Below are 22,467 nucleotides of genomic sequence, written 5' to 3'. Positions count from 1 at the left end.
GGTCGCAGAGTCGTACATGACTGAAGCAACTTAGCACACACACTAGAGTGAAAACTTAAAGGAGGGTAGGAAGGGAGCTATGAGGTGTTCTAGGGGAAGAGGGTTCTTGGCAGAAGGACAGCATGTTCAAAGGCCCTGGGGCAGCAGCATGCCTGGCATGACAAGGTGGCCAATATGATCAGAGCAGAGTGAAAGGAGAGGAGCACAGTGGGTCAAGAGGTCAGAGAAAGACCAGTGAGATCAGCTCCTCTGGGCCTCTTGGGCCTTGGCCTTTGAGTCAGATGGGAACCTGTGAAGCATTTTTAGAGAAGGACACATCTGACAGGTTTTAAAGATCCATCAGTGGCCTGTTGAGGATGGGCAGTAACAGGATGAAGACAGAAGGAGGAAGACAATTAGGAGATTGCTGTGCTCATTTGGGTGAGAAGTGCTAAGATTAGAGATCTACCCTGAAGGTTGGCTCATCAGGGCTTACTGATGAGCATGTGAGGTAGTAAAGACAGATGATTCTAAAATTTCTGAAAAGAGATTAACCAGAACCAGAATGACTTCAGAAACATTTTGTGAAGGGAGTTTAGAGGTCTAGGTGGATACTTTCAGGCTAGAAGACAGATGTGTATAGACAAGAAAGAAATCTGGAAGCAGAGGGGAAACAGAGCTGGACAGGGGGTGCTGTGGACCGTCCCAGGGGATACAGTTGAGGGTAGCAGTCATGGTGGAGAGAATAAGCACCTACCAGAGTTCTGGAAGAATACAGAATGCGTAAGACATTGGGATAAGGGAGGAGCAGTAGTGATGTTATTAACCAGTCAATCCTAAAGGAAATCAAGCTTGAACATTAATTGGAAGGACTGATGCTGCAGCTAAAGCTCCAATACTTTGGCCACCTGATGTGAAGAACTGACTCATTGGAAAAGACCCTGATGCTGGGAAAGACTGAGGGCAGGAGAAGGGGACGACAAGAGAATGAGATGGTTGAATAGCATCACTGACTCAATGGACAGGAGATTGAGCAAATTCTGGGAGATAGTGGAGGACAGAGGAGCCTGCCATGCTGCAATCCATGGGGTCACAAAGAGTCAGATATGACTTAGTGACTGAACAACAACAATGATTACTTATAAGAGTGTGGGCAGTAAAAATAAAGGGGCTTCCCAGGTGTCGCTAGTAGTAAAGAACCTGCCTGCCAAAGCAGGAGGCATGAGGCAAGGGTTTGATCCCTGGGTTGGGAAGATCCCCTGGAGGAGGACATGGCAACCCACTCCAGTATTCTTGCCTAGAGAATCTCATGGACAGAGGAGCCTAGCAGGCTATGGTTCATGGGGTTGCAGAGTCAGACATGAATGAAGCAACTTAGCACAAGGGATGGTGAAGCACCTTCAGGGACTTTCGTCTTACTGGGAAGACAAGCCCAAGTCCTAAAGGGGCAGGGGTATCAAAACCCCAAGACAATTGCTGTGTGGACACAGGGCTATTTCTCAAGAACTGTGGCCTCCAGCTGAGGAACAACAGCTGCCACCAACCTATGGCCTGGCAGGAAGGTAGCTGGGAAAATAGAAACCCGCCTCTCTCACCTCCCTCGGGGGCCTCCTACTGGATGAAGCCCAAGGGCAAGAGAGCCGTTTACTGTTAGTGCAGTCAGCTGGCCTGGGGATGCAGGGGGTGGGGGTGGGGTGGGGTGGGGGAGGGTAGAGCACCAGGCAGCCCACCCAGCTTTCAGAACATGCCAGGAGTTTAACTTTAGGTGTTAGGGATCAAGAAAGGCTTGAATATAGAATACGCAGAGTTGTGCTGTGGGAAATTGGGTAGGGAGTCAAGGAAGAGCCTCTTTGGAGGGAATGGAGCACAGAATACTCATTTTTATGTGATAGCATCACGTTGAGAGAGAGGCATTGCTCAAAGAGCTCCGCAGGCATTAGGAAGTGCTCATAAGTAGCCTCATTTATCACACTGAGTGTAAATGGTACAGTCAATGGTTTAGCACAGCGCCCAGGAAACAGAAACATTCAACATGTGTGATCTATTAGCTGGCACCCCCATTATAAAGATGATTAAAAAATCAAAAACAAATGCTGAGCCACAGAGAAGCTGCTCAACTAGTAAGCCATGTTCAACCACAGGGACATTCTGATGCTGGCTCCCATGTTCCCAAGGTCATGCCCAACCTCACTGTTTTCCGCAGTGCCCTGAGAGACACTTCAAAGGAAGAACTGGTACGTCTTGGAGATGGACACGGGCCAGTGCCTGCAGTGTGGGAACATGAGGGACAGAAGCCAACGACAAGGGAGAGGCAGAACTGAAAGGGAAGGGAGAGGCAGAACTGAAAGGGAAGAGATATATGTGGAAACAACTTGCTGAGGGAGGCAGGGACTGGCTGCATTCAAGGGACAGCTGACTGGGCTAGACTAAGAGGGAAGAAGAGGTCCTGAGAGAAAGGCGACACTGCCCCGAGATGGAGGAGGGGCCTTGGGAATTAGATGCAAGGTCTGCTAGTGACTAGGGCCTGATCCCAAAGTTACTCGTGTTTTTTTTTTTTTTTCTTTCAAAGTTCCCTGGAAATCTATCAAGATATTAACTCTTCTACTTCTGGGGAAGTTATCTTATAGAAACTCAGGAGCCAGTGTTTACCCCATGTGGCCTGCCTTAGGGAAATTCGACTTTTGTTGAATGAATGAAATGATGCCAGGTTTTGTGTGCACTTGAATCTACTTCCATGTACTGATGCAGTTTTGTGGTATTGTTCTTTCAGAGGTTCCAGTGTCCTCTACTCTCTTTACATTCCTCAGAACTATGCTGACATGGTCCCTGCAGTACTGGTTCCTGCTAGTTGAAACGAAGGGCTTCCCAGGTGGCTCAGTGGTAAAGAATCTGCCTGCCAATGTTGGAGACGACAGTTCAATCCCTGGGTCAGAAAGATCCCCTGGAGAAGGAAATGCCAACCCACTCCAGTATTCTTGCCTGGGAAATCCCATGGACAGAGGACTCGGGCAGGCTACAGTCCATGGGATTGCAAAAAAGTCAGACATAACTGAGCGGCTAAAACAACAAGCTGAAACTAAATTCAGTTAACCACAGATATTTGCATTTACACATTGAAATTAGAATTAGAATGTAAATAATTTTCTTTGTATAATCTCCACTGCTCACAGACTGACCTCCTTTTTACTCTTAAAAGTGACTGCAACCTACTCTGACCTTCATTTTGGATCACTCTTCCTATGGCAGGTGTTGGAAACAGGCTGCTTTGCTCACCGTATTCCAGATGTGCTTTTCACACTTCATGACTTTGTGGCTCCTAAGCAGTGACTTGGAAGGCCCCATCACATTTTATTTTTTAAGACAAATTAGTTCTTCCTTTTTAAAGTTTTTTAATCTTTTGGCCATACCACATGGCATCTGGGATCTTAGTACCCCTCATCCCCCAACTAGGGATCAAACCCACGCCCCCTGCATTGGTGGCCCGGGGTCTTAACTACTGGATCACTAGGGAAGCCCCTTTAGGCAAATTCTTAAACTTTCTAAGCCTCGGTTTCCTTATCCTTAAATCAAGAATAATAGAGTCTGGCTCAGACTTGTCTGTGGTGAGATCAGACACTTATGCATTTTCAGGTTTCAGCTCTTACCTACTAGCTGTGTGCTTTTGTCCAAGCTCTCTGGCCCCAGCTTCCTCTTTCATGCAATGTGGCCAGGGTAGAAAGCATCCTGCTTTGTGGGATGTGCTTTGTCTAAGGTAGTACTGTCCCACCAGGCTCGCAGCTATGTGCCCTTGGGCCCTCCTCAGTTTCTCTGGGCCTGTTTTCTCGGCTGAGGTCACTGTGAAGTGAGAGTACTAGTAGCACCTGATCTTTGTGGAGATCAGAGACGCTTATTCAGGAGAACTAAAGCATCCAAGGACTAAAATGTTGTAGTAGTTTCCTTGTAGTGGAGATGGGTGACAGCGTTACAGCTGATGTCACCAGCCATTGAGATCTTTCAACCTTTGCTTACCAAGCACTTCTTCAATAATTGCTTTCCTTCAATTACTTTGACATTCAGAAGTTCTTTCCATTTACCCCCAAAGCAGACCTAAGGGCGTACATTTGGAATGGTGTGGATTCAGTTGTGTGAGAGACAGACAAGATTCGTGTCTTGTTTGGAGACCATTTCCAGCAGTCCCTACTATGGAGTTGCTGATGGACAGTATTTCCCCCTTTCCTCCACTTCACTGGCATAAGTGGGAGTCAAATCTGGGTCTCTGTCACTCGAAAGCTGGAGGGGGGAAGATATTCTGCCTCCTGTCAGCAATCTTGCACTTCTACTTCAAATCTAGGAATGGTGTTTGTCACAGACGTCAGTGAGTTGTAAAGGAACCAGTAGGGCTTGGGCAACGGCAAACTCCTGCCATCTCTCTGACCTCTTATAACAGTTACCAAGCTGCCCACACCAGAACTGCAGTTTTGGACAGTGACCAGTGTTCCGGATATAAATTCTTGTAACATGTTTTGGGGGCTATCTTTTACTTTTATGAGACTGGTACAAAATAAAATATGCAACTGCCTGGCCATCTCTGAAAGGTGAGATTCTCTCTTAATGTTTTTGTTATTTGCTAACTTTGGTTATCTTGGAGCATCAGAGCATACTGTCCTACAGGGATATATGCACTGTAATGTCAAATAATCACACTGTTCTGGATAGTTATCCATCTTAACAATTTAGCTACCGCCTGTGTGCCATATCTCAGTTGGTGGCCCAACCTTGACCCTGCTGCTGCTGCTGCTGCTAAGTTGCTTCAGTCGTGTCCGACTCTGCGACCCCATAGACGGCAGCCCACCAGGCTCCCCCGTCCCTGGGATTCTCCAGGCAAGAACACTGGAGTGGGTTGCCATTTCCTTCTCCAATGCATGAAAGCGAAAAGTGAAAGTGAAGTCGCTCAGTCGTGTCCAACTCTAGCGACCCCATGGACTGCAGCCTACCAGGCTCCTCTGTCCATGGGATTTTCTAGGCAAAAGTACTGGAGTGGGGTGCCATTGCCTTCTCCCAACCTTGACCCTACTAAGCCTCAAACTTGAGATTTTTATGACATTTCCTCTCATTCCACTTCAACCTCATCTTATGACTGAACCTCTTAGGTATTTCTGAAGCCATCTCTTTCTATCCTTATAATGACTGCACTTCAACTGTTTCCTACTTTAGGGGTCTAAGTGGTTTCCTGTGTTAACACTCTCAAATCATTCTAGATGAAAAAGAATCCTATCTTGTTTAGAACCCTTTACTTGCTCCCAGTTTCAACTCCCCCTCCCCTAATTTTAAGTTTGAATTAGTGAGTCCCATCCCACCTCCAAACTTACTCCAAGCAGTCTTACTAAACTTGAGTTCCTAAACTTGGAATGTTATTCACATTTTGGACCTTCCCACACTAAGACTCTTCTAAAATCTCCCCCTCCTAGTGGCTCAAAGGGTAAAGAATCTGGGTACAATACAGGAGACCTGGGATCAACCCCTGGGTTGGGAGGATCCTGTGGAGAAGGGAATGGCAACCCACCCCAGTATTCTTGCCTGGAGAATTCCAAGGGCAGAGGAGCCTAGTGGGTTACAGTCCGTGGGGTCACAAAGAGTCGGACAGGATTGAGTGACTAATGCTTTCACTTTTCTCCCCCTCCCACATGTGGGTTAACCTCCCTTCTATCCCTGCCCTAAATCTCAGTTATTCTTTGCACCCTTTCTCCTAACAGACACTGAAATTTGGGATGGCAAAGCTGTAGCTTATTCCTTCATCTTTATCCTCATCACTTCATAGTATTTGCTGAACCAATAGATACAAGACGCACTTGCTCAAACATGTTTGGACTATTCCTTCACAAACATGTATAAAAACTTCTGTCACGTGGTGTGAATAAAAGCTGGCACGTATATGGTGCCTGCTACATGCTAAGAACACAGGTTAACCCGTTATATCCTCCCCTATAAAGTAGGGACAAATATTTGCAGTTCACTTGTTAAGAAAACTGGCCTCAGAGGTTGTGATTTACTTCAAGTCACACACTGAATAGCCCGGCAAGGACCAGGGTTAGTCCCACTCCAGGGTCTGATCTAAACCACTATCCTAACTTCTCTATGCTGTGAAGGTCACTCTACAGCAGTAGGAACTGGAATTTTCAGTGTCCACTCTCGATGGTTAGATAGCATCACGGACTCACATGAATCTGAGCAAACTCCAGGAGACAGCAAAGGACAGGGGAGTCTGGTTTGCTGCAGTCCATAGGGTCGCAGAGTCGGACACGACTGAGCGACTGCAGAATAAACTCCTTAAGGGCAGTGTTTTGCTTCCCGCTGTTCTTCTTTAGAGCTCAGACAGGGCCTTGGCTAGGCGGAGTGAACGAATCCGCAGCCTAGCACAGCCTGAAGGAAAATTTCCGGATCCTCGTCCGCTGCCCCAGGCTCAAATCCTACTACTGCCTTCCAAGAGTATCCTAAGTACGCATGGCTTCCCCCTCCCCCAGGTGTCGTCTAAGGGAGTGGGCCGCTGCGTTTCTATGGCCCGCTTCCTCCCACTCCACTTCCTATCCGGCTAAGTCATCGCCGGCCTGGACTGCCTTCCCCAACTAGCCAGGTCGACATCCTTTGCCATGTAGTGCGTTTTCTTTCACCCTTCTGGGTTTCCCCAGGACTGCGGCGGGGGGCTCACGGTTCTATCTTTTTCCTACTGCACTCAGCAACGTGGACTCTCCGTAACGTTTGCAGTACCCTCCGAACCGTAGAGGGTTAGTGTCCGAGGCAGCCCCCTTTCCCCGCCCCCGGTTCTCCCATCCTATGTCTTCCCCGCATTCCTCCTCCCGTCTCCGGGCAAAGTTTCTCGGGCCAGCGTTCTACTCTTTGCAGCTGGCACGCTTTTCAGTTTTAAGGGTTTCGCGTCCTCAAAGACAGCGTTCTTTCGCGGGGGGCAAACGCACTGGCCCCAGTTGACTGTGTTCTTCTGACAGCCCGAAGTCGGAGACTCCGCCGCCCCTCCTGGGCCCCTGCGGCCCCGCGTCTCGCGGTTCAGTTCTGGCTGGAAAAGCGGGAACCTGTCCCCACCCCCACCCTAGCCCCCGGTGCTGCCCCCGCCCGACCTCCGCCCCCGGCGCCAGCCCAGCCGCGCAGCCCGGCCGCCGCCTCACAATGGCCGGCTGCCGCTTCACCGCGCGCAGGGATCCCAGCCACGCGCGCGCCCCTCCCCCACCCGCCGCCTCCCCGGGGTCCGACTCCTGGCGCATACAGCCTCCTCTCTGCGTCCCCTGAGGCAGAGAAGGAGGAAGGCTCACTCTTCCGGGCGGGGCCCAAACGTCGTTCGTCCCGTGTCGCAGGCGGCTCCCACAGAGGAACTACTTTTTCTCCCACGGGGGCACTACTTCGCGGAGGCGTCAGCGCTGGCGGCGCGCACGGCATGGCGGCGGCGGCGCGCCTGAGGTAGAGGGACGCCGGCCCGGTCAGGCCTCGGCGCGGCCTACACGCTTTGCTCGCCCGCTCCCGCCCCGGCCCCCGCCCGGCCATGGCGGAGCCCTCGCCCGCCCGACGCCCGGTGCCTCTCATCGAGTCGGGTAAGACGCGCGGCGCCCGCGCCCTCCCCCGACGCCCCCGCCTGGGCCCCGGCCCCCTCCCCGCCGCCGCGGTCTCCCGGTCTCCTGACTGGTCTCCCCGTTTCTCCGCAGAACTGTACTTCCTCATCGCCCGGTACCTATCAGCCGGCCCATGTCGGAGAGCCGCCCAGGTGAGTGAAGGACCGCGGGCGGTGGCCGCGCTCCGGGAGCCCGGGCCCCGCCGCCGCCCGGGGTCGCGGGGAGGAGGGCGTCGGGTGGACCGGGGTGCGGCACCCGCCCCCCTAATTGCGCGTCTCTTTGGCTGCAGGTGTTGGTGCAGGAGCTGGAGCAGTATCAGGTCTGTGCTTGGCGGCGTCCTCCGCGTCCCCCGCCGTCCCTGCCTGGGGGCCGCTCGCCCGGCTCCCGGCTCCCCCGCCCCTGCCCCGCCGCCCCCCGCCCCCGCACCCCTCCTGCCCTGCGCGGTGGTCAGTCGTGTGCGTCTCGGGTCTTTGCAGTTGCTGCCGAAGAGGTTGGACTGGGAGGGCAACGAGCACAACAGGAGCTACGAGGAATTGGTGAGACTTTTGACATTTCCATCCCGATGTTTCCCAGCGCCCGCCGCCGCCCCCCCCCCCCGCCCCCTTTTCGGGGCTCCCGCTGGAGGGACGAAGTGACAGAGCGGCGCTCGGAGGGGGCGGGCAGGCGGCCGGGGAGCCACGGGGACGGCGGGACTTCCCCCCGTAGGTTTTGTTTTGTTTTGGGGTGGCTGGTTTGTTTGGGCAGGAAACGGCCCCGGGGGCGGCGGGGGTAGGTGGTGGCGACCCTGTGCCGCGGTTTGTGGCCGGGTGGGTCCCCAGGTGCGGTGCGTCTGGTGAGAGCCGGGGGCACGCCACCCAGTCAGCGAGCTGCTCTCATTTGTGTTTCTTCGGATCCCGACTTGTAACTCGACCTCTGATTGGTCTTCCTCCATTTGCCCCTCCCAGATCCTCCAACCACTTGTTGCTAGGAATAGAAGCATTCATGTCTCAAAGGTGGAGAGTCTCGGAACGTTTTTCTTTCTTTTTCCCTCAGCAGAGTAATAAAAATCTTGCTGCTGTGAGACTCTACCACTCCTCCAGTACTTTTGCCGCTCTAAACTGTGCTACACTTGTAGAGTAGTGCCTTAGGAAACTTATTTTTATGAATTTTTAATATTGCTCTTTGCTGTATATAACTTGAATGTAGGTCCTAACGATGCAGTTTCTCTTGCTGGAGCACCAGTAACATGGATTACAGTTCTCTTTTCATTGTACTTTGTCATCTTAGTTGCTCTCACAGTATGTGATTTGGTTTGAGCCACTTGTTAGTCCTTAGTGAAATAAAATATTTCTCAGGAAAATTTTTTTCTGACTTGTGTATTAGGACAAAGGATTTTCGTTAGTTGCATATTCAGCGTCTTGTACGTGCAAAACAGCTGACAGAAAAAGAGCTGAGTGATCTTTTACTGTAGTTCTAACAGCTGCAAGTAGAAGTAGGTGTTAATATAGAATAACATCACCATTTTTAAATTATATAAAAGAACAGAAATAGATTTGTTACCTATATATGAAAAGTTTTTTTTAAACCTTTGTTGAAGTATAGTTAATTTACAACATGATTTACAGTTTTGTGATAATTTCTGCTGTACAGCAAAGTGATTGTTACGCATACGTACATACTTTTTCATATTCTTTTCCATTACGGTTTGTCACAGGATATTAATTATAGTTCCCTGTGCTGTTCAGAAGTACCTTGTTGTTTATCCATCCCAGATACAACAGTTTGCGTCTGTGAATCCTGAATTCCCGGTCTGTCCTTCCCCCACTGCCACCTCCTCTTTGGCAACCACAAGTCTGTTCTCTGTGTTTGTGAGTCTTCATGCTTGATAGATACTGAACAGTTAAGTGTTGACACTTAAAGCTGGGTGAATGTAACAAAAGACTCTATTTTAATTGCCAGTTTTAGTATTTCCCTTCCTAGAATTTTTTGAAGCAAACTCAAAGTATTTTCAGGAAAGGGAGTTGTAAAAATTCTTCATCATGGCAGAGTTTTTAATGTTTTCTTGAGTTTGACATTTTGAACCTTAAAGGGAATATGTAAAGGATGTTTTACTCCTGTTACTAGGTGCAAACAGTGTATCCGTGAAGCAGAAAAACATAATTTTTGAAATTTTTTTTTTTAGTGAAGTATGGTTGAAGTACAATGTGTTAATTACTGCTGTACAGCAAAGTGACTCAGTTACACACATATATACGTTCCTTTTCATATTCTTTTCCATTATGGCTTCTTGCAGAATACAGATAGTTCCCTGTGCTATATAGTAGGACCTTGTTTACCCATTCTGTATGACCAGTTTGCATCTGCTAACCCCAAACTTCCTCCAGTCTAACCCTCTCCCACCGCCTCTCCCCAGCAAAGCATTATTGACAAGACGTGCAGCTATGTTACTGAGGATAAAGTTGTTTACATTTTGAAATAAGCATGATGCTATAACTACTGGGAAAGTTACATTAAAAATAGATTCATATATTTTTTGGCTTTTCCTGTTAGTACTGCTTAAAATTCTGCTTTCAGGACTTCCCTGGTGGTCCAGTGGTTAAAACTCTGTGCTTCATCTGAGATCCTTCATATGCTGCACAGTGTGGCCAAAAACATAATAAAATTCTGCTTTAAAGTATTGGGAATCTTGCTCTGTGATGTGCCCTGTGATGTGGCTGTGACATATGCTTTCTCATTGCCTGGGTGATTTGTCTGGTGAGGAGCCTCTGCCTCCTTTACCTTCCTCCTGCCTCCTTTCTCAGCACTAAGTGGTAGACAGTGAGCTTTCTGTGTGGAGAATTATTCTTTTGTCAGGGGTATGTGAGTAGCTTCTAGTTCTCCAAACTCTTTTTCTCTTTAAAAATACATATTTTAAAGTATTCTAGGTGGCACTAGTGGTGAGGAACACTCCTGCCAATGTGGGTTTGAACCCTGGGTCAGGAAGATCCCCTGGAGGAGGGCATGGCAACCCGCTCCAGTATTCTTGCCTGGAGAATCCCAGACAGAGGAGCCTGGCAGGCTACAGTCCTTATGGTTCAAAAAGAGTCAGACATGACTGAAGCGACTTAGCAGGGACACATTCAAATATACACAAACGATAACAATGTAACGAGTTTCCGTATTATAAATTCATTACCAGTTTGCTATATTTTTCAATATATGCCTTGAATTGGGCTTCAGACAAGGTTCATGGGTCACACTGAAATGATCTGAAATCTTTCTATCTTGCATAGTTTTTTTCCACCCCCCCTGTGCTGTAGATCTACTGAAGATACTTGAGTTATTCTGTAGAATATTTCACATTTTGGTTTTGTCTGATTCCTTATAAATGTTGTTTGTTTCTGTATGTTGTTTATTCCTTTTTCTCAGTAGTTCTGATTCTTGGATCACAACCATCTGGAAAGCTTTGTAAAATCTGCCCAGGCTGTGCCCCAGACCACTTAAATCAGAGTCTTTGTGGTGGGACTGACTGTACATCACTATTATTTTAAAGCCTTTCAAGTGATTCTAGTATCACTGTCTGCACAGCTGCAGTTTATCTTAGACTTGTGACTGTGCTACTAGTCCAGCTTGTGCTTTGGAAGCAAGAATATTTTTGGTATTTTCTTAGGAAATTTGAAACTAGTTATCTCTCAATACCAACTCTGCATTAGCAGTTGAGCCTGTGAATTTTTATGTAATTTTTATGAGTTTTGGTGGTAAAGGGGAAGAATGAAATAGAAGTATAGAATTGGTCATGAGAATTGGAACGGTTTGTAAAGGAGGGGTGTATTTGAAAAGGAGAGAGAGATTTGGTATACTTTGTAATTGAGTGACATGATAGATCAATTTTTGTAGGCCAGTCTCTTCCTTAAGCTGGGGAAAAAAAATCAAGATTCTTAAATTGTGGACTATCATTAGGGGGTTTATTATCATTAACTTTTTTTAATTTGTTTGGTCATGTTTGAGTAGACCTTTTGTGTAAGGAGAACAGAGTTATTTATATTGAAATCAGTATTTTATTAGAATTTTAAGTAGTCATTTTTCTTAAACCTTTAAGTTCATTTACAAATCTTATAAATCTAGTAATATGTAGAAACCAGTATGTTTATTTTTACATTCTGATTAGTGTTTGATTTGTCATGTGAATTTAATCTTAAAATATTTCACACCACTTAAAAAATATTAACACCACTTAATTAAATTTCCTTAGGGATTTCCACACTATATTTACAATGATGATTTTAATCTTTAGAAGCCTCTATACGGCACATTTAGATCTAAGCATAATCTTTCTAATAATTTAAGTGTTGTAAATATATTTTAAATTTATCATAGTAGATTATTACTTTTTACTCTTTCAAACATTAAAAATAGTTCAGTAAGTACATTTGTTAGTATATCAGAATAACTGATTTGTACAAATATATCTCTGCTGCTTTTCTTCACTTCTACTTATTTGTCAACATTTCTCAGTTTAGGAATTCACTCTTCAAATCAAGGGGAGAGTGGTATAACCATCTTGAGCTGCTTACTGGATTGAGGACTCAGGTTATGTTAGAAAATTCTAACCCAAGATGTGAAATTCAGGTGCACCGCCAGATAGACTCTATTGGAGTCTAAAGTTGAAACTTTTTTTTTTTTTTTTATAGCAAGGCTATTTACTCATTTGAAACAAAACTCCCAGGACTTCCCTGGCAGTGGTTAAGACCCTGTGCTTCCACTGCAGGGGTCACGGGTTCCAACTGAGATCCTGTATGCTGTGCCAAACAGCCAAAAAATGAATAACTAAAATGATACAACTGTGTATTCCAAATCTATATCGCAGCTAGTCACAGTACTTTTTTTTTTTTTTTTGCTCATTGTGGATTCTAAAGACCCTTTATCCTGAGTGCAGCCTTTTTTTTCCCTCTCCATATGGATTCTGCATTTTCTTTGTACTTGACTGTAGAGATCTGTCCTTCTGTAGGCATTTCATTGATACCACTTGGGAACACTTAATGATCATAACAGTGTGATGAGCTGCAGTCTAGCAATAGGACAGTGTTAAGTTAAAGATTTGGGCTGTAATCCTGCCTTTCTAGTTGCTTACTACATTTTCTTGTTCATTTACTAAGTTGTGTCTGACTCTTTGCGACCCCATGAACTGCAACATTCCAGCCTTCCCTGTCCTCCAGTGTCTCCTGGAGTTTGCTCAAGTTCTTGTCCACTGAGTGAGTGATGCTATCCAACCATTTCATCCTCTCTTGTCTGCTTTTTCTCCTGCCCTCAATCTTTGCCAGCATCATGATCTTTTCCAGTGAGTAGGCTCTTTGCATCAGGTGGCCAAGGTATTGGAGCTTCAGCACCAGTCCTTCCAATGAATGTTCAGGGTTGATTTCCTTTAGGATTGACTGGCTTGATCTCCTTGCAGTCCAAGGGACTCTCAAGAGTCTTTTTCAGCACTACAGTTCGAAAGCATTAATTCTTCGGTGCTCAGCTTTCTTTATGGTCCAACTCTCACATCCATACATGACTACTGTAAAAACCATAGCTTTAATACATGTAATCTCAGGCGAATTATTTAATCTCTACCTCAGTTCTTTAGTCTGTATAACAATAAAAAGTGTTGTAAAAATACTGAAAAAAATGATTTTGCTGTGCTGGGCACACAGTAGTAATCAGTAGTATTTATGAGTGATAACATTGATGGGACATTTAAGTCATATTGTGTAGACTTCCCCTTCACCTAATTTATATTTGTAGTGTTTTGTGAAATAACAAAATACAGTCTATGTGAGCTCTAATATGTGGGCTTATGATACTTGGTTTTTACCCTTATGGATGACCACAGAGTAGGATGGACAATGGCAGTCAGTTTCTCTAGCTTAGTGCCAAATTATGGTAGTGGTGCTGCTGTCTCAGCCACTTAGCCTTGGCTGTGCTACTTTTTTCTTTGGTCTCCACAACTTATTTTGATATTTCTTTTAATGAAAGTTTGTTGACAATGATTTTAGTTTTCCTTTTTGGTTTGAAAACTTGTTTTGATTTTATTAAATGCATTTTTTTTAAAGCTGTGAAATTCTGGTTGCTTAGTTCTGTTTTTTTTCTTTCAGCACATTAGTATTGAAAAGCCATCGGTCTTACTGTTTCTTCTTTTAAGGTGTGTGTGTGTGTTTAATTAATTAATTTGGCTGTGTTGAGTCTTAGTTGTGACACCTGGGCTTAGTTGCTTTGAGGCATTTGAGCCGTCGTCCCCTGCATTGTAAGGTGAATTCTTAACCACTGTACCACCAGGGAAGTCCCAATATAATGTTTTTCACTATGATTGCTTTTCAAGATTTTCATTTTGTCTTTAATTTTCAGAAGGTTTATGTGATATACTATAGTCATTATCACTGTATAACAAATTATCTGAAACTTAGTGAATTAAAACAGCACAAATTTATTAATTTATTTATCTATTTATTTATTTCTATTTGGCCATGCCACACAGAATGTGGGATCTTATTTGCCCGACCAGGGAAGGAACCCATGCCCCCTGCATTGGAAGCACTGAGTCTTAACCACTGGACCACCAGGGAATTCCCACAGATTTACTCTCTCACAGTTTGTCAGAAATCCAGGCACAACTGATCTGATTCCTTTGTCTCCGTCTCAAGGTTGCACTCAAAGTGTTGGCCAGAGCTGGCGTTTCCACTGAAGGCTTGACTGTGGAAGGAACTGCTTCCACATTCACATGTTTTTTGGCTGGTTCAGTCCGCGGAGTTGACTGTTGGGCTGAGAGCCTTGACTCGATTCCTGGTTGGCTCTTGGCTGCCCTCAGCTGCATACTAATCTCTCCAACCTAGCAGCTTGCATTGTCGGAAGATGAAAGCTGACAAGGCGTAGCCTGCAGGCAAGACGGAAGTCACGCTCTTTTGTAAGCTAGTAATGGATATGTTACCCAGAGTTAGTGCTCTTTGGTTAGAAATAAGCTACTCATGGGGAGGGGACTCAAGTCTGTGAGTATCAGAAGGTGGAGATATTGGAGTCCATGTCAGAAACTGCCTACCACATGTGCCTAGGTGGATTTTTTTGGCACTTAAAGGTTCTCTGAGCTTCTTAAACCTGTAGGATATCAAGTAGTTCAATGAATAGCTTAAAAGTCCCATGTAGAAAGGATGGAAGCAGAGTAAGTATTTTGAGGAGATAATGGCTGAACGTTTTCCAACATCTTGGCCAGCTCTAGGTCTGCTGCTGTTGGCCACTCTCTCTCTTGACCTCTCATGTTTTGTTTTGTTGTGTTTTTCATCATCTTTTGAAGTATAGTGGGCCTTTTTATATTAAAAGAGTAGTTTAGTCTGTCAGTCTCCGTAAAGAAGGTACTTGGACTTTCCTGGTGGTCCACTGGTTAAGAGTCTGTGTTTCCATTGCATAGGGCAAGAGTTTGATCCCTGGTTGGGGAACTAAGATCCCACATGCTTTCAGATGTGGTCCAAAAAAAAAAAAAAGATGTGCTTCTCACCCCCCACCCCACCCCCCAAACTATTAGTGTGGGGTTGGGTCAATCTAATTTGTATCTGATCATCTCTGACCTTTTGTGTGACTTTAATTGTATTCATTTAATACCTGGCTCACATTTTTTGAGGGTGGGATTAAGACTTTTTCAGCCGATTTTGAAATTTGGGCCCTAGTGAGATTCTTGGGAGGTCATACTTTATGGGCCAGTTACCAGCTTTCCAGACTTCGTAAGATCGTGTACTGTTTTATATTCCAGCTGCCTACTTTTTGTTTGATGAAGAGTTCTCTTTGTTCTCCAGTCCAGCCATTGGCTTTCTACCTTGAACTATCCCTACCCTTAGGAGGTTTCTCTCCCAGCTGCTCTGCATCCAGTTTTTGGCTCTGTGTAGTTGGTGAAGGCCTATGGAAGGGAATGGGAGTGGGTGCCACTTACTCTGAGGAAGCTCCTTAGCATTCTCATCACTTGTGCGAGTCTGCAGGCAGCTGTTTAAAGGTTTGGCAGATTTTTTCTTTTTCTTGTCGGTGTCAGTTCTTCCTGCCTGTCTGCTAGGGATGAAAACAGCTGAAGTCTTGTTTTCTATTCACAGAAGAGCTTATCAGTTTCTGGGGTGTAGTTAACTTAGATTTGTTTCCTTAGCTCTGTGAAGGGGAGATAGTGATAAAAGTTATTTTAAAGATAATCCAGCTTGTTCTCGCCTAAAAAAAATAATTTTTGGTTGCACTGGGTCTTCGTTGCTGAATAAGGGCTTTGGTGTGGTGCTTGGGCTTCTCATTGAGGTGGCTTCTCTTGTTGCAGGACATGAGTTGTAGGCATGCAGGCTCAGTAGTTGTTGCGCACAGGCTTCATTGTTTGGAAGCATGTGGAATATTCCCAGACCAGGGATCAAACCCATGTCCCCTGCATTGGTAGGCGGATTCTTAGCCTCTGGACCACCAGGGAAGTCCCAGCTTGTTCTCATTTTTAAGGTGAGAATTAGTTGGGAGGTGTAGTAAGCTAGTGTATACAAAGTTCTTATAACAGTGTCAGATAATAATTACTGTGTAAGTATTAGCTGTTATTAATGTAATGAATTAGTCAAAACCTTTAAATACTTAGACATGTACATTGTAAATATACATTATTTCCTCTTGTTATTTTTGTTAATGTGGAATCTGAAGTCCTAGTGAGTACTTTGTCCAGCTTTCCCATAACTAGCTAGATGTAGAGTTAGAACTGTTAACCGTATTTCCTGTGGATCTGGAGAGTCCCTGACCCCCTTTTTTCTGGTATCTGTTAGTTAAATTATCATTGGTTTACTTGAGGCCAGATTCTAGATGGAGAGACCTTTGCCTGAGAAAGATGTTGTGGTAGAGCCTCAATTTAAAGCCTTAAAATTTGCCCTTATTTTTATGTAAATATTTGAAGATATTGGTAGTGACCTTTCTATAGGTATTTACAAACTGGTATGTAATTAGTTCATTAGCTTTTCTGTGTGAACTGTGACTAAAAATTGGCCTAATGTTAAAGCTTGCTTACTTTCATTGTAGAATATTTAGAAAATGCAAAAGCAAAGAGAAAATGAAAAAAATCACTAAAATGAGAAGTGTTTATTTTTCTTTATGCATATAATCTAACAAAACTGGGGTAAAAAAAATTAATTCCTTGCCATTTCTCTGGAAAATTTTACCTAACTATTTGCTTCTTGGACGTTTGGTTTCCAGGTTTTTTTAGTGATTCTGTGAATATCAAATTGAGATCTATATATCTATGTATTTATTTATCTATGTACATAATTGTCCCTTGTAATAAATTTCTAGAAATTTAATCATTGAGTAAAATGGTTTACTGACTTCCCTGATGGCTCCGCTGATAGAGAGTCCACCTGCAATGTGGGAGACCTGGGTTTGATCCCTGGGTTGGGAAGATCCCCTGGAGAAGGGAAAGGCTACCCACTCCAGTATTCTGGCCTGGATAATTCCATGGACTGTATAGTACATGGGATCACAAAGAGATATGACTGAGTGACTTTCACTTCACAAAATGGTTTATATTTTATAATGTTTGATTTGTTCTCCTTAGGTTTGTTCCTGTTTAAACTTTCGACTATTGTATGCAGTAATACACTGATTTCATAGCCACATAACCTTTTTTATCTCTGTTAATTTGATGGATAAAATAGTACTCATGGTTAAGGTTCGAAACATTTTTTGCCAGGTACTGCACAGAAGAGCTTTAACCTTTGCGTTTTCTCTCTTAGTTTTCTCAGCAACCCTGTTACCTTACATATATCATGATTTCCTGTTTGAAATGAACTTGGAAGAGACAAGTAACTTGGATGAGGTTATGTTTATTTGGGCTGTATGCTGCACTTTGTATGTTGACTGTTCATTCAGTAATGCGTAGTGCATTTATTCAATCAATAAGTATCTGCAATGTTCAGAGTTCTGGGGATACCAGTCTGGAGGAGATGGACAAGGCTCCTACGTTATTGGAGCTGGCCCCTTGGGGTGTAACTGACCAGGAGCAGCAGTCCAGTTACTGTAATCCAAATTAAGACCGGTGATGGGGATTGGGAAGGGAGGGTGAAAGGAGAACCTGATATTTAAGGAATGGTGAGGGAAACCTTTTTTTGATGGGATAAAATTTGACCTGAAGGATGAAAAGGAGCCAGCTATGTGAAGATCAGAAGAAAGTGTGGTCACCGTCAGCCTTAAAAACCTGCCTAATCTCTGACCCAGTAGTTAAATGTCTAGGATTTTTTTAAAAGAAGTGAGTTTATTGGCTGTTGGTAATCATCTTTTTTGAATTGCCTTTTTATATCTTTTATCTGCTTTTCTACTACTGTCTTACTGTTTTGTAAGTATTCTCCATATATAAGAAAAAAATATAAATGGATATATAATATATATCACTCACATATATATATATAGGTTATTCTTTAGTCTGTCACTTGTTCTGAATTCCTTTTTCCAGTTTTCAGGTTGCTTTTTAGTTTTCTTTGGGGGTTTTTCTTTCTTTTTGGTGGTTCAAGATTTTTAATATTTTGCATCTCTTAATCTTTATTTTGCCTTTATGGTTGTCCTTAAAGTCTTTCTGTACAATAAAATTATAAAGGCAATATTATATATCCATTTATATTTTTTCCTATGGCATTTATAATTTCTTTTTTAATGTCTTTATGTAGAGTGTATTTTAGCATTTGGTTAATATGATATATTTGAGTCTAGCCTTTTCCAGTTTGTCAGTCAGTTAACGAGTACCATCTGAGTCATCTTTGTAGAGAACACAGTCATCATTATTTTCTAAGTTCTTTCTGACTTTCCTCCATGATCTCTTTCTGTTCCTGTGGCATTCTGTACTGTTTTAATGAAGGTGATCATTACATACTAGGGAATTGGCTCTGAACTGTAATTTAACCAACAGCTGTGAAGCCATAGGTCCTTTCTGGCTTTTTATTTGGGAATTAATATTTCCCTTTTGAGTGTTTAATTGCATTTACCTAGTATTTCAGACATTTCTGGGCTTAGCAGCTGAACCTTTAAATTTCCATCAACTACATTTCTTTTATATGACTCTGTAAACTCTTGATTTATGTTTGTATTGTATTTTATGAATTTGTTTTAAAGATGTAGCTAATATGAATAGGTTTTATTTCTTTTGATCATTTGAAATAGGTACAGACTTCTGGGTGAAATAATGAGCTCAGACTGACTAGGAGATGTTTTGCCTTAATGTTGAAATCTATGGTCTTTACTATGTACATGTGACTGAAATTATTTGACCAAGAGCTTTTATTATTTCATATCTTCTGTAGGCTGTAGCTTTTGTAAAATTCATGCGTTTAAGAGTGCACCTGTATTGGGAGTTCCCTGGTTGTCCAGTGATGAGGACTCTGCGCTTCCACTGTAAGGGTCACAGGTTGGATCTCTGGTTGGGGAACTAAGATTCTACAAGCTGTGTGGCCAAAAAAAAAATGTGCCGGTCTCTTCTGTTTTATTGGTTTGGCCAAAAATTGCCTTTGGTTTTTAAGTAAAAATAAGACATGGTTTTTCGTTTTCATTGAGAACTTTATTGAGCATTGTCACCATTTTGTTCCACTACCTTCTATCTTTTTTCAGGCAACTTCATAGTTCCATCTTCCTTGATTTTTTTTTTTTAATCTTTTTGAGCAAAGAACTATTCCAGGGGCCTTTTATAGTCTTCCAGGGAATTGAATTTTTTTTTTTCATTAAGAGAATTTTGAAAAGATCATCCAAAGATGCAGTGTCTGAATATAGCAGACGAATCAGAGCTTCCCAGCCAAGCTATAACAGTTTTTGTCTGGTCATCAAAGAAACATGGGTCTTGTTTTATCGTGATGGAAGATGATTCATTTTTTTGTTGTCTAATTCCAGATGTTTTTCATTGAATACTGCTTTCAGTTGGTCTAATCAGAACTAATCATTAGGTTTTCTGGAAGGAGCTCATAATAGAGGACTCCCTTCCAGTCTCACCATTTACACAGCATCACCTTCTTTAGGTGAAGACCAGCCTTTGATGAGGTTGGTGGTGGTTCATTTTGCTTGCCCCGTAATCTCTTCCATTTCACATGATTGCAAAATATCCGCTTTTCATCGCTTGTCACAATTTGCTTTAAAAAACAATGGTTTTCATATGTTTAAGTAGGGATTCGCATGCAGAAATGCAGTCAAGAAGGTTTTCTTTGCTTAGCTTTTGTGGCACCCAAATATGAAAGCAATGAACATGACCAACTGGGTGCAAATGATTTTCAGCACTTGATTTGGATATTTTAAATTTTTATTTATTTAATTTTGGTTGTACTGGGTCTTCATTGCTACTCTAGGACTTGCTCTAGTTGTGGTGAGTGGAGGCTGATCTTCACTGTGGTATGCAGGCTTTTTATTGAGGTGGCTTTTCTTGTTGCAGAGCACAGGATCTAGGTGCTTGGGCTTCAATAGTTGTGGCACCCAGGTTCAATAGTTGAGGCTCTAGAGTGCAAGCTCAGAAGTTGTGGCTCATGGGCTTACTTGCTCCACAGCATGTGAAATCTTCCTGGACCAGGGATCAAAGCCATATCCCCTGCATTGGCAGGCAGATTCTTTTCCACTGTGCTACCGGGGAAGTCTTGATTTGGATATTTTCAGTATGTTGGCTGACTCCCTCATGGTATAATTATTCTCAATGTCTCACTTTGATCGCTATCAACTTCAGCTGGTCTGCCTGACCATGGAGCATCATCCAGTGAGAAACCTCCAGCACAAAACTTCACAAACCACTTTTGACACATTTGGGATCAGTCACAGCACCTTCTCCATAAACTGCACAAGTCTTTTGTGTTGGGTTTTTACTTTTCTTGAAATAATAAAGCATAGTATGCTGAAAATGTTGCTTTTTCCCCTATCTTCAATTTTAAAATGGCTACACAAAAATTCACCAATTTCAGTAAATTTTTTTTTTTTAATGCATGCTGATATGACAACTGTCACAAGACAATCTTAACAAAATTACTTCGAATGAAGGTAAGACAACTAAGTGCTACTAGAGCCATCGTAACTGGGAAAATGAGTGAACTTTTTGGCCAACCCAATGCTACATCTTGTTAAACATTTTTAAAAAATGAAGTTTTTTGGGGGGGAGAATATTTATCTCTTCATTAAGTTCCATATAGAATTCAGACTTTAATAAATCCATGTTTTGGTCATACTCAGCTTAGAAAATTCTGTTATTTTGATTTGATATAGCAGAAATCTCAAGATGGGGCTTCCCAGATGTTGCTGGCACTAGTGTTAAAGAACCCACCTGCTAATGCAGGAGACTTAAGGGACGCTAGTTCAATCCCTGGGTTGGGAAGATCTCCTGGATGAGGGCTTGGCTACTTGCTCCAGTATTCTTGCCTGGAGAATCCCATGGACAGAGGAGCCTGGCAGGCTACAGTTCATGGGGTTGCACAGAGTCAGACGAGACTGATGCACACAAATCTCAAGATGCTTCAGAAGTCAGCTGATTTATGGATAAAATTCCTGAGAATTTTGCTTTCTGTATTTTACTCTTGTCAGATGATCTGATGCTAGGTCTAGAAACAGCAAGAGAACTCTCTTATCAACAAAATCAGAAATCTTATGGGAATTCCCTGACAGTCCAGTGGTTAGGACTTTCACTGCCAGGGCCAGGGTTCTATCCCAAACAAGCAGACAATATCAGAAATGTTAGATTTTTTTTTCTCCTGAATAGTTTGTAATTTGAAAAAGCTGAAATGGTCTAGAAAGGGGGATCATTGTTTTGCTAAGGGAGGATGAAAATGGTATTAATAGAACTGCATAGAAATGTTAGCTAAGGCTGTATCTCTGTTTAACATAGCTGCTGCTGCTAAGTCACTTCAGTCGTGACTCTTTGTGACCCCGTAGACGGAAGCCCACCAGGCTCCCCTGTCCCTGGGATTCTCCAGGCAAGAGTACTAGAGTGGGTTGCCATTTCCTTCTCCAATGCATGAAAGTGAAAAGTGAAAGTGAAGTCGCTCAGTCGTGTCCGACCCTCAGCGACCCTATGGACTGCAGCCTTCCAGGCTCCTCCATCCATGGGATTCTCCAGGCAGGAGTACTGGAGTGGGGTGCCATTGCCTTCTCCGGTTTAACATAGCAGTCAGCATTAATAGCATTTTCTAGGCAAGCCTGGCTTGATTGAGATGGTTGGTGGGTTACTTTGTTACAGATACTCAGATTGGGAAACATGCTGTTAGGATTGGTGAGATTGCATGTGGCACAATAGTCTTATCTGATCAATACATTTGCTGAGAAGCAGTGGCTTAAGTAACAATGAAGATGGACAATGGTTTCTTAAATGTCTATAAATAGAATTGATGCAGGGGTCTAATGGCGTCACTAGAGTCAGTCTTTGCCTTTCTTCTTTGGCAGCCTTGCCGTTTTGGTCTTTTTACTTCAGACTCGTAGTTTTTACGTTGCTGGATGGTTTTTTGCAGTTCTTGCCATCATACCCTAGAAATGCTGGGAGGGAAGAATTCTTTCTTCCTGTGACTATTTTATTAGGGAGGAGAATTTTTCCAGGAATGTTCCCTTGCCTCAGGAGATTTCTTCTCAGTTTCATTGGCCAGAACTAGATCATGTGGGCTCTTGGTTATGAAAGAAACTGGAAAAGTGAGGTAATGCTGAAGTGGGGAGGTGATGGCTGTTGGGTAAGCAAGCAGTCATTGCTCTGAGAAGCTAGAGCTAGTTAACTTTCTGTAATTAAAACGCATTAAAGTGCTTTTACATGAAGATCTCACACCAGCACTAGAACATTTCTCTGTGTAGGTCTTTTGTCTATACTGTTAAGCTCTTTTTTCCTCTTATTTCTTAGGGGAATATTTTGCCATTGATACTAAATTTGCACATTTTAAATAAAGAACGTCTGTCATCAGAAGCTGAGGAGAATTTCTTA

The 22,467-nt window shown here is 43.5% G+C and overlaps 1 protein-coding gene across 2 annotated transcripts in view; it reads left to right on the top strand.

Annotated features, from left to right (window-relative positions):
- Positions 1-7,384: 7,384 nt before the first annotated feature.
- BRWD1 (bromodomain and WD repeat domain containing 1) overlaps positions 7,385-22,467 on the top strand; it is a 123,688-nt gene continuing 108,605 nt past the window's right edge. For both annotated transcript variants that reach the window (NM_001103174.2, NM_001354349.1), the window contains exons 1-4: positions 7,385-7,556; positions 7,668-7,726; positions 7,864-7,893; positions 8,051-8,110. In NM_001103174.2, coding sequence (NP_001096644.1) covers positions 7,508-7,556; positions 7,668-7,726; positions 7,864-7,893; positions 8,051-8,110 — 198 coding nt within the window. In that variant the 5' untranslated portion in view covers positions 7,385-7,507. The remainder of the gene's footprint in view (positions 7,557-7,667; positions 7,727-7,863; positions 7,894-8,050; positions 8,111-22,467) is intronic.

This window comes from Bos taurus, chromosome 1 (genome assembly GCF_002263795.3).
Source record: "Bos taurus isolate L1 Dominette 01449 registration number 42190680 breed Hereford chromosome 1, ARS-UCD2.0, whole genome shotgun sequence".
Taxonomy (NCBI): Eukaryota; Metazoa; Chordata; class Mammalia; order Artiodactyla; family Bovidae; genus Bos; species Bos taurus.
Note: the sequence above shows the minus strand (reverse complement) of the source record. Positions and strands in the feature narration are given on the sequence as shown.